General features: G+C 47.3%; 1 protein-coding gene across 1 annotated transcript in view; it reads left to right on the top strand.

Annotated features, from left to right (window-relative positions):
• Window positions 1-12950, top strand: part of LRP6 (LDL receptor related protein 6) — a 1212873-nt gene that overhangs the window by 752556 nt on the left and 447367 nt on the right. Inside the window, exon 13 of the mRNA XM_078673499.1 lies at window positions 4998-5197. Within this exon, the coding sequence (XP_078529625.1) occupies window positions 4998-5197 (200 nt within the window). The remainder of the gene's footprint in view (window positions 1-4997; window positions 5198-12950) is intronic.

Genomic DNA, 12950 nt, shown 5'->3' with positions numbered 1-12950 from the left:
CACGCACCAGGCATCTTTAACGACCCAGCCAGGGCGCGTGTACTCAATCCAAGAATCGAAAAGAAATACAAACCAGCCCCTACAGACCCCTCTTATATCAAGTCTCACCTACCACTAGACTCCCTAGTCGTATCTAATGCTAGGAAAAGGGCAAATTCGCAAACAGGTAATGCCCCCCTGCTGACAAGGAGTAAACAAAATTAGAAGCCTCAGGGAAAAGAGTGGCCTCTCAGGCAGCAAATACCTGGAGAATTGCCAATGCACAAGCTCTCCTAGCACGCTATGATAGAGCACACTGTGATGAAACGGAGGGATTATTACAACTCCTACCAGAACCCTATAAGGCAAAAGCAAATGACCTGATACAGGAAGGGAAATTCATCACTAACGCATCCATAAAATGCGCCATTGATGCAGCTGTTACAGCCGCTAGGTCTGTTAACACTAGTGTGTTGCTACGCCGGCATGCCTGGCTCCGCATTTCGGGTTTTAAGAATGAAGTCCAATCTACAATACTCAATCAACCCATTAACCAAGATTTCTTGTTTGGCCCTGCAGTTGATACCATCTTAGAAAAGATGAAAAAAGATACTGACAAGTCCATGGGTGCACTTCAATATCAACAATCTAGGAGCTCCTTTCGTCGCTCCTCTTTTCGAGGCTCAGGCAGAGGCAACATATCCCAAACCTCTTCATCCTTTAAAAGTAGTGCACAAGGCACATTTAATAAAGGCTCCAATAGAGGAGGTAATAGAGGGAACAATAACAAGGGCAGAGGACGTGGTGGTAACACCAGAGCCTCCACCGCCACCAAACAGTGACTCATTCACACTCCCTCCAGACCACTTAACACCATTCGGAGGCAGATTAACACAATTCCTACCAGTCTGGAACGCCATTACAACAGACAGGTGGGTGAGACAAATTATCCAGTATAGTTACTGCCTGGAACTCACTTCTACTCCACCCAACATACCGCCCAAACACTGAAAAGTCTATGGGTCGCACACTTCTGACCTCACCAGCGGGTATAACCCTCGAGCATCATGGTAAATGCAGTCTTTAGGCGTGTGCGCCTTTCGTAGCTCTGGACGTGTAACAGGCAAAGTTGCAGCACCAATTCTGTACACCGGTGTTTCGGAATTGTTGTTCCTCATCAGCAGAGTGTAGGTTTTTTCAGGGATTACTGGATAGGTCGCCAAAGTATTAACAGGTTTGGTACCCCTCGTGGCGCGAAGATGTGGTGTCCGAGCTCGTCAGCTCCAAGGTTCAAGGGAACCATATAAAGTGAAAAGTCTATGGGTTTTCTCTTTATATGGTTCCCTTGAACCTTGGAGCTGACGAGCTCGGACACCGCATCTTCGCGCCACGAGGGGTACCAAACCTGTTAATACTTTGGCAACCTATCCAGTAATCCCTGAAGTAAACCTACACTCTGCTGATGAGGAACAACAATTCCGAAACACCGGTGTACAGAGTTGGTGCTGCAACTTTGCCTGTTACACGTCCAGAGCTACAAAAGGCGCACACGCCTTAAGACTGCATTTACCATGATGCTCGAGGGTTACACCCGCTGGTGAGGTCAGAAGTGTGCGACCCATAGACTTTTCTCCTTACCGCCCAAACACTGTCCAATGTCAAAAGAACACATTGCGCTGTTACAACACAAGGTACTATCCATGCTGGAAAAAGGTGCCATAGAGCCAGTCCCTTTTCAACATCAAGGTACAGGAGTATACTCTCTATACTTCCTCATTCACCAAAAAGATGGGTCCCTCATACCAATATTAGACCTCAGACCTCTAAACCAATACATACTCTCAGAGCATTTCCATATGATCACTCTGCGACATATACTCCCACTACTCCAGCAAGGGGACTTCCTTGCTACATTAGACCTCAAAGATGCATACTTTCACATCCCTATACATCCAGCTCACAGGAGATACCTCAGGTTCACAATAGAAGGTCACCACTATCAATTCAAAGTTCTCCCCTTCGGGGTAACTACGGCACCAAGAGTTTTTACAAAATGCCTAGCAGTGGTAGCAGCACACCTCAGAAGGCAACACATCCATGTGTTCCCCTAACTCGACGATTGGCTCATAAAAGCCAACTCGTACGCACAGTGTGCCAGCCTTACCTCACAGACAATCCAACTACTCCACGAGTTAGGATTTTCTATAAATTACCCAAAATCACATCTGCAACCCTCAACATACAACAATATCTGGGAGCAACAATAAATACCTCAGTGGCGAAGGCATATCCAAATCCAACCAGGATAGCCAACATGCAGTCTGGCTCAAAGATTTCTGCCACAACACCCCCTGCCAGCCCGAGTGTTTATGCAGCTCGTAGGCATGATGGCCTCCTGCATATTCATCGTCCCTCATGCTCGGCTTCAAGTGCGTCCCTTACAAGAATGCCTGGCACGGCAGTGGAACCAAGCTCAAGGACAACTAAAAGACCTAGTGTTGGTAGACAGTCGCACTTACAGCTCTCTGCAGTGGTGGAACCCACAAAACCTTTCCAAGGGGCGACTGTTCCAAGTGCCAGTTCCACAGGTAGTATTAACAGCGGACACATCACTGACAGGTTGGGGAGCCCATCTCCTTCAATACACAGTCCAAGGTCTCTGGACAGCCAAACAAAAGACACTACATATAAACCACTTAGTTACTAGCAGTATTTCTAGCAATGAAAGCCTTTCAGAAATACTTATGCAACAAGGCTGTGTTAATCCGGACGGACAACATGACAGCCATGTACTACATCCAAAAGCAAGGAGGGACACACTCTCTGCAGCTATCTCACCTAGCACAGAGCATATGGAAGTGGGCAATTCCACAAAACATCTGCCTCCTGGCAGAACACCTCCCATGGATAGACAATCAGATAGCAGATCTACTAAGCAGACACAGTCAACAAATACACAAATGGGAGATTCATCCTCAAGTTCTACAACCATTCTTCCAAAAGTGGGGACATCCAGAAATAGATCTGTTTACCACAAACGAAAACTCAAAATGCCCGTCTTTTGCCGCCAGGTTCCCTCACCCGTTGTCACAAGGCAATGCGATATGGATGAACTGGTCAGGCAGATTTGCGTACGCTTTCGACCAACCCCACTGATTCCATTAGTGGCACGCAAACTAAGGCAACACTCACTCACAATGATCCTGGTTGCTCCCACATGGGCAAGACAGCCATGGTACACGACGCTCCTAGAACTCTCAGTAGTTCCTCACCAAAGACTGCGCCTTTCGCCACAATTGCTAACACAGAACCATGGAGATCAGGCACCCAGATCCCAATCAGATGAACCTAGCGATCTGGCTCCTGAGGTCTTAGAGTTCGGATATCTTAACTTGCCTCTCGACTGCATGAACATTATCAAGGAACCAAGGCGTCCCACTACCAGAGCATGCAACGCAGCTAAATGGAAAAGATTAGTAATTTATTGTAATAATAACCAAATCAATCCATTAGATGCCTCCATCCAAAACCTAATCTGTTACCTGCTACATCTTCAAATATGTAACCTAGCATACTCATCCATAAGGCTACACCTTGCCGCTATAGCAGCATATCTTCAAAATAGGCATGTGTCCCTATTCAGAATACCACCTATCAAAGCTTTTATGGAAGGACTTAAAAGAATTATCCCTCCAAAGCATCCACCTTCTCCAGTCTGGACCTTAAACGTTGTGCTTACCAGACTCATGGAACCCCACTTTGAACCACTTCATTCATGTGAACTACAGTTCTTAACATGGAAGGTGGCATTTTTAATTGCCATTACCTCCCTCAGGCGAGTGAGTGAGCTACAGGCGCTAACCATTCAGGATCCTTACATGCAAATACACCACAATAAGGTAGTGCTTCGTACAAACCCCAAATTTATGCCAAAAGTTATCTCCACTTTCCACATCAATCAGTCCATAGAATTGCCAGTTTTCTTCCAAAACCCGCAGTCCGTGGCTGAAAGAGCTCTACACACACTAGACATTAAAAGAGCTCTGCTATATTACGTTGCCAGAACAAAATCATTCAGAAAAATAAAACAACTATTTGTTGCTTTTTCACCTCACCATAAGGGTAATCCCATTTCCAAGACTAGAATAGCCAGATGGATAGTTAAATGCATTCAAATATGCTATCAAAAGGCAAAGCGCACTTTAACAGTTCCCCCCCAAAAGCCCACTCAACGCCCAAAATGGGGGCATCCATGGCTTTTCTAGGAAATATTCCCTTAGAAGACATATGTAGGGCAGCTACATGGTCTACCATACACACTTTCACTAAACGCTACTGTGTTGACGTGCAAGCTAAACAACAAGCTGCTGTAGGCCAGGCTGTCCTTAAAACTCTTTTTCAAACCACTGCAGCTGATACAGGCAACCACTGCTAGAGTAGAAACTGGTATACAGTCTATGCGAAGATATGAATTCAGCAGCCCACATGCCTCGAACGGAAAATGTTACTTAACAGTATGCATCTGTTCTTGGCATGTAGGGCTGCTGACATGCATATCGCCCATCCTCCTCCCCGGTGCCTGTCACAGCTGCAGCGTTATCTTTTTTACATACATTTACATGGTCATCTCTTACTCTCCTATACGCCATCTTTGCCACAATGGCGAAAAAGAATCTGAAGATGGAGAAGATGCCCATGCGCACTGTAGTCCAGGGGAGGAGTCACCTATCTCGTGATACTTCGAAGACTCTTCCAAGACAACAAGGTGCAAACATCCGGACCCAACACTAGGCGGCGATCTATGCTAAGATATGAATGTCAGCAGCCCTACATGCCAAGAACAGATGCATACTGGTAAGTAGCATTTTCCATTCAAATGACAGCTGTTGAGTCTAACATTAATAGCTTTGTGTATAGGCTGAGGTGTATATGAACCTTCTCAATAAACTCTTATGGATTTAACTACATTTTCTCTGGATTAATCTTTACAATACCCATTTTATATCGCTTTTCTTTAGCTCCTACAACATTCCTACTATACAGCCAGAAGAATGCCATTAATCGAATGGTGATCGATGAGCAGCAGAGCCCGGATATCATCCTCCCAATTCATAGCTTGCGCAACGTGCGTGCCATCGATTATGACCCACTTGATAAACATCTATACTGGATCGACTCTCGCCAGAACATCAGAAGGGCTCAGGAGGATGGGAGCCAGGTATGTGAAAGTTGTTTCCACGTGCTGTACTGTAAATAGCCTCCCACATGACAGGGCAAAAATAAGTAAAACACAATCTGATTGCTGACCTGCAGTTTCCTTATTTGTAGACTCTCTTCTTGGTGCCTGCCGGCTCCTCACATATTGACCAGCTTCTAGGATCTAGAAAGTTGAAATAGCTCTCCTACATTGATAGGTAGCACCTTGCTTCTGACTCCACTCTGGGATCCACCCCAGATATGACAGCAGAGACCCCTAGAAGGCTCCGCCACGGGCACCAATATCCATTCCTCTCTTTTGGAAGGAGGCAGATTCCTCACCTTATGAATATTCCCAACACGTCAGATAGGATCTAGAAACTTTAAAGTAGTACTCGTGTGTCTCCACACTGATGTCGTGCCACTCTGAAACTAAGAGTGGAGTTGTATATAAGTGCCACCCATGCGCGCTGAAGTCCGTTCCTATCTTTCTGTGTCTTCAGGCGTGGTTCTGAAGCTTATCATTGGTCTTATAGATCATTCATTTTCTGCACAATTTACAAGTGTTTAAGGGAAAAATGTCAACCCCATAATTACAACCGAGTTTAAATCTTGCAGGGACTGTTGCAAGCAGATGACTGTAAGAGACCCTCACAAAGTCTGCTTATTGTGCCTATGGTCGGAGGAGAACTCCTGGTCCTGCACTAAATGCACAAAGATGAAGCCGAAGGCCATATGAAGGCCAAATTTTACTCCGCCAAACACAAGAAGACTCTACACCATGGCTGTTCAAAGTAGAAAAGAAGGTCCCCTTCCCTCGGCAGATCATAGTCATAGTTGGATGGTTTGGATAAGTCCAAGAAAAAACTTAAGTCTAAGCGGGGGTCAGCCCCTTCCTGCCACTCTGTTGTCTCCAGAGAGGGCAAGGTTATCAAGGCGCCTTCTGATCTTGCTCACAATCTCCATCGGAGTGGATTCATTGTCTGTTCTTGGGGTGTACAACCTTTACACCGCGGTCAAAATACCGCGGTGCCATTACGACGCGTCTTTTACAACGCAAGTTGTTACCACGACTTGCGTTGGATGGCGCTCTAGACTAAGGAATAGTAGATTTACTATTCCAACACCTTCCCTACTGTACGTAGGCTAGAGTTGGAATAGTAAATCTTACTATTCCTAAGTCCAGCACCCTACAGCGCAAGTCGTGGTAACGACTTGCGATGTAAAAGATGCGTTGTGTTGTACCGCAATCATTTTGATCACATTGTAACATCGTACATCCGTTCCTGGCCTACCCTCTATTTCCAGATCAGTCAGCAGCATCACGGCTAGTAGATGCCTTCAGAAAGACCATACTGTGCATTTCCAGCACTTTACTGGCATCCTCTGGAGTACATTTATGCCCCAGAGATCAGCAGACCTCTAGTCAGTCTTCCGTTCCGGTGGCAAGTCTGCACTTGACAACTAGAGTTCCACAGCACCATGATGACTTCACTCAACCCAGGAATGTTTGTACCAAACAGCTCCTTGTAATAAAGCCATACTGATACCAGTGTGAGGTTTATTAAAACATGTTCTCAGAGGGCACCTGAGAGGTGCCCCCTGAAAACCTACCAACCCTGGTGTGGGCACAGACTGTCTTTAGACTGCCTGCCACACACAGACATGTTTCTAGACCCCTGGGTGGAGAGCCTCTGCTCTCAGGAACCATGCACATCCTGGGCAGAGGTGTCAAACCTCCTCCCCCAGTAAGGGCCAGTTCTGGAAGGGGAAGATTCAAAGGACTGCTGCCTTTGTAATGCGACCCCCAGCCTCTGCTGCTAGCAGCAGATGGCAGCCCCTGGTTTTACACACGCACTTTGAGTGGGAAACTTGGAAAGGCTAGGAGGTGTGCCCACCTTTGCCAACGCCGCCCATCTGGTGGAGGATGCGAAGTTAAGCACACTTATCAGTCCCCTCCACCTTGAAAATGAGGGGACCCCTCCAATCAGTGCTTGGTCTATGCTCCCTCCCACCAGTGGGTGGCATAATGGAGGTGCCCATTGGCCCTACCAGCTACTCCCCATAAACTCCCCAACATTTTATATTTAGGTGGCTCCCCCAGACCCGGAAACTAGATCTGCTATGACCTAAGAATAAAGAAGACGGTCCTGCAAGTAAGACTTCTTAGTAGGGGAGAGGAGTTGGCCTAACGGCTAGGGCGCTCGACCTCGGACCTGGGGATCTGGGTTCGAGTCTCGATAACGACGCCAAAAAACCTCCTGTGATTCTGGGCAAATCACTTAATATCCCCGTGCCTAAAAAATTAATGTGTCCCCGTCCTCATGTAACGTAACTGGTGCTATGTAAAGCGCTCTGATACCTGATTCGGTTCGGGTCTAGTTCGCGCTATATAAAACTCTTCAACAAAAAAAAAAGACTGAAGACGACAAATGCCTTGGCTCCAGCCCTTACCGGCCTGTCTTCAGCTTCTGCGAACCTGCAACCTGTCCTGCAGCTATCAACCTCTGAAAACCCTGGGAGGACTTCCGCCTTCAAAAAAGACTCCAATCTCTCATGGACAGCGGACCTGTCGAAGAAGAAACCAGCTCCAAGGACTCTGGATCCAGGTGGATCCGTGTCTCCTGCCCACACTGCGTACTACGCCCACGGCCCGACTCTGAGTGGTTCACCTGTGCAGTGCAGTCTCCCTAGCGATCCTGATCTCATGTCCAGCTGACCTCCATGATGCCGCCTGCAGTGTGAATCCAGAGGCTCCTCCTGAGCGTGACCGGTAAGAAGACTCAGACGTCAAAAGGCACCCCTGCTCCCGAAGCCCCTGGGCCTTGATGAGCTGAACTGACGGTGCTCCTAAGACTCCCTACAAATCTGCTTAGCTCTGTTGTTGGTCTTCATTCTGCAATTTCCAGTACCGTGCCTGCATCCTCTTTGCCAAAAGAATACCCCCTCTCCCCCCCCCCCCCCACCTCCCCAATCACCCTGTGCTCTTGCTAACCCCCAAAGCCTGGCACTGCAGCCGATTTACCTACCTACCTGTAAGCATTGTGGCTCTAGGCTTCCCCACTCTCAATTGAAAAGCATTGGGCCAAACTCCAATTTTAACCTCTGCCCTTGTGCTGCTCGTGGTGCAGTTTTGGTACTCACCTAACCTCTTTTCCTTGCTGACGTTTGGCTCTGAAGGCTGGGATTGTAATTGCATTACTTACCTGTTTAATTGCAATATTGTTTTACTCATAGGATAACATTGGACTGTGCTAAAAGGTTTCAAAGTGTCGTTTTTTCAGTGAAAAGTTTTTTAATTAACTACTCACTTCTTACGAAGATCTTGGTCTTAAATAAACTTGAAAACATCCGGACCCAACACTAGTTGGCAGGAGTAAGCAAAGCATGTGAATCTACAGTTCTACATGCCAAGAACAGATTTTTCCTGGGTAAGTAACATAATCCTTTTCTAAAATTGGTCTGAATCTCCTTCTTGAGTCGTGTGTCCATTATTGATCACTGTTGTGCAATAAATATTTTACACTCCTCTGTTAGGCCTAAGGTTACTCGTCCACATTACCACTAATAGAGCACTTTGGATTTTACCTTGAGTTCTGTACACTTCTGGGAAACCCCTGGACTCTGTGCTCGGTATTAACACCTAGTGGCAATATCTTATACAGAGCCAGCTTCCTACACCGAGGCTACGATTCTGACAACTCTCAGGACATCGGTGACAATGTGGATCCTTGTGAAAAAGTGCCCTCTTTCTGCATGGTAGCCCCCACTTTTTGCTGAACTGCTGATGTGCTTTGACTGAGTGTGCCCTGGGCTCCTGCCAATCAGGTGCCCAAGGCCTATGTTCTTTCTCTAAACCTGCATTAAAAACAAAACCCAACTGGCATCTCTGTCCACAGGTCAGCCCCTGGTAAATGGTACCACCGGTACCCAGGGCACTCTGACCAGGGAAGACCTCTAAGGGCTGCAGCACTTATTGTGACACACTTAGAGGCCCTGTACCATTACACTCACCGCCTTTGCAGGCTGCGTGTCTTGGTGCAGAAAAGTGAAGTCGACATGGCACACATCGCTGTGTGCCATGCCTACAACCCACTGCCGGGGTATAGATCGGTCACCCCTCTGGCTGGGTGCACTATACCAGTGATGAGGGTACAGGTGCATGAGCCCTGTACCCCTACAGTGTCCAAGTCCATTATTAGACATTGTAAGTGCAGTGCTGCCATTAAGAGTATATGGTTCTGGGTCATTACGAACTCCGCAGCCCATGGCTGCACTAAAAACTGAAAAGTTTGGTATCAAACTTCTCAGCACATTAAATCCACACTGATGCCAGTGTGGGATTTAATGAAAAATGCACACATAGGGCATCTTAGAGATGCCCCCTGAAAAACGACCTACCACTAGTGTCCTGGCTGAGTGGCTGCCTTCAGCTGCCACCACCCGACATGTTTCTGGACCCCTGGGTCAAGAGCCTGCTGCTCTCGGGAGGCCTGAAACAATGCTCATCCTGGAACGAGGTGCCAAGCCTCCTCCCCCAGGATGGGCAGGCTCCATAAAGCGAAAGCTTCAAGGACTTGCCGCCTCTCTGAGCTTCCCCAGGCCACTTGCTGCTTTCAGCAACTGGTCCCCACTGGTTCTGACCCCCACTTTGGGCGGGAGAACCAGCAGGAAAAACAAGTGAGGAAGAGAGGCGTGCCCACCTCTGCCAACTCTACCCCTCAGATGGGGGAGGCGAACTGAAGCACAACTCTCAGTCCCCGCCATCTTGTCGATGGGGGACCCAGCCAACCAGACACGCTTATGCCCCCCTCACACTGGAGGGTGGCATAATAGGGGGTGTACCCACCCCAGGGAGGGGACCCATTGGTCCCAACCTTTTACCTACCTATAATTCTCCTAAATCTAGTGTTTAGGGGCACCCCTGAACCTTGCTTCCACAGACAAGAACCTGCAAGGAGGACCGAACAGCTGTGCCAAAGCTAACGAGGAAGACGCTCACTGACTTGGCCCCAGCCCTACCGGCCTGTCTCTACCTCGAACCTGCGCCTGCAAAATCCCGGTGTGTCCTGCAGCCGGCACCCTCAAACCCCAGAGGACATGCCTGCCTTCAACTACAAACACTGTGTCTCCTGTGAACACCAGATTTGTTCATCACCAACCACTGGCCCCGGACGGAAACCGTGAATCCGCACCTGCTGTCCACGGCCCAAGCTCCAGTGGTCAAAAACCACGAGGTCTCCCCGGCTATCCTGACCCGAGATCCAGCGACCCCTGGCCTGCCTTAAGCTTCCAGCGGACGCCTGCTGCCTCAAACCAGAAGGTCCCCCCTACCGAGACCAGGAGCTGGTAAGAAGATCCAACCCTAAAAGGCACCCCTGCACCGACGCACCACGGCCTTGGGTGGCCAAACTGACGGTGCCTAACCAACCCCCTAGATGCCAACTTACCTCTCAAAGTGGTGGTCACACCCAGAAGACCTTCGTCCCGAGTCTGCAGTGCCTTTGCAAACCGGAGGTTCCCCATTGCAAACAGGGCACCAGACGTCGAAACAGCACCCTTCACCCAACCGCGACCAGGAGCTGGTAAGAAGATCTGACCCCAAAAGGCACCCCTGCACCCAACGCCCCATGACCTTTGGTGGCCAAACCAACAGTGCCTAACCATCCCCCAACTTCCCAACTTGTGTTGCGAAGTGGTGGTTGCACCCAGAAGACCTTCGTTCCCAAGCCTGCAGTGCCTCTGCAAACTTGAGGTTGCCCTTTGCAAACAGGGCGCCCGTTGTCGAAACAGCACCCTGCTGAGGGGGCCACTGAGCGTGCACCTTTGGTGCTACTTAGTTTCCCCATTTGCCCTGAGCTAAAGTCCAAGAGCTTTGCTCCCACAACCAAGTGGCCTGCTTGTCAGCAGCCACCAACCGGAAGCCTCCTATCCCTCATTGGATAACATTGGGCCTCAGCACTCTGCACCCAGCCGCCCTATGGCGGCAGAGGGTGTAACAAAGAGTGTATCCCTGACCCTGGGGGACCCCTGAGTCTACCCCAGAACCTCAACTCTCTCTACTGAATACTTAGCCTAAAACCAACAACACTGTTTTCCTCCATAGGATAACATTGACTGTTTTTCTTGGAAAAGTTTATAAGTGTTGAGTTTGAAAAACCAACAAAATTCTTTAAAATTGTACTAACAAAAGCGATTTTACTTACCTGTTTACAGGAAATGTCCCAGTGTAGTATCCAGGTATACTACACTGTGTAAGAAAAGTAATCTCAAAAGTAACTTACCTGTAATTTTACTCAAAATCCTATACAAAGTATATGTACTGTATTCTGAAACCATTGCATTATCAGTAACACCACTGTAATCAAATCAAAGTACATTTACAATTGCAAACCAAACGGTTACAATATGCATATTTACTGCAAAGTACTTATCACTTACCTGTGCCAAGCTTGCTTTGATCTAGGAAATAAAATAACTAAAATAATATTTTTATACAAAAACAATTGGTCTGAAGTTCAGTCTTTGAGTGTGTGAATTCATTTGCTGACTGAGTGTGTACAACAAATGCTTAACACTGTCCTCTGATAAAGCCTCACGGCTCGACCACACTACCACAAATAGAGAATAAGGTGCTATCTACTTTTACCTCTGCCTATCTTTGTGGTTCCACTGGACTCTGTGCACACTATACCTCACTTTGGTATAGTATATACAGAGCCAGCTTCCTACACAGTGGACAACTTAAAATGCCCAAACTTCGCCTCCGGGTTCCCACACTCTCTATCCAAAGGCAATGCCCTATGGATGAATTGGTCTGGGATATTTGCCTAAGCTTTTCCGCCTCTTCCTCTCCTTCCGTTTCTCGTTCAGATGCTCAGGCAAAAAACTCACATTGATTCTAGTGGCTCTCACTTGGCCAGTCAACGTGGTTCAAAACGCTTTTGGAACTCACTAGTTCCACATCAAAAGCTGCATCTCAATTCCAGCCTTCTCACTCAGAAGCATGGAGAAATCAGACACCCAAACCCCAAGGAGCTTAATTTAGCAATTTGGCTCCTGAAGTCGGAGTTTGGCTGTCACTACTTGCCACCAGAGAGTATGAATATTCTTAAGGAAGCAAGAAAGCTTGCTACCAGAGCATGTTATGCAGCAAAATGGAAAAGATTTGTTATATATTGTACCACCAACAATGATATTAATCCACTATATGCCTCTACTCAAAATATCCTTTGTTACCTTTTGCATTTACTGCGTGCTGGCCTAGTCTACACATCCATTTGTTTGCATCTTGCGGCTGTAGCCGCATATTTGCAAAACAGGCAACATCTATCTTTGTTCAAAGTTCGAGTAATTAAAGCCTTTATGGAAGACCTTAAAAGAGTAATACCACCCAGGGAATCTCCTGCACCAGTTTGGAATCTGAACATTGTGCTAACACAGCTCATTGGTCCACTTTTTGAGCCACTGCGCAATTGTTCTCTACAGTTTTTCATGAGAAGTTGCCTTCCTCATTGCAATCACTTCATTCAGGAGAGTTGGTGAGCTAAAGCATTAGCTTTAGAAGAACCCTTCTTTCAGCTTCATAAATACAGGGGAGTTTTTCACATCAACCCAAAATTCCTTCCCAAAGTGGTTTCTGCTTTTCATATCGATCAGTTGAGTTACCTGTGTTCTTTCCTCAACCTTATCCCGTAGCAGAAAGAGCTCTTCGTACTCTTGAGGTCAGAAGAGTGTTGTTGTATTATATTGAGAGAACAAAAGATTTTCATAAA

The sequence above is a fragment of the Lissotriton helveticus genome, chromosome 1_1, assembly GCF_964261635.1.
Source record: "Lissotriton helveticus chromosome 1_1, aLisHel1.1, whole genome shotgun sequence".
Taxonomy (NCBI): domain Eukaryota; kingdom Metazoa; phylum Chordata; class Amphibia; order Caudata; family Salamandridae; genus Lissotriton; species Lissotriton helveticus.
Note: the sequence above shows the minus strand (reverse complement) of the source record. Positions and strands in the feature narration are given on the sequence as shown.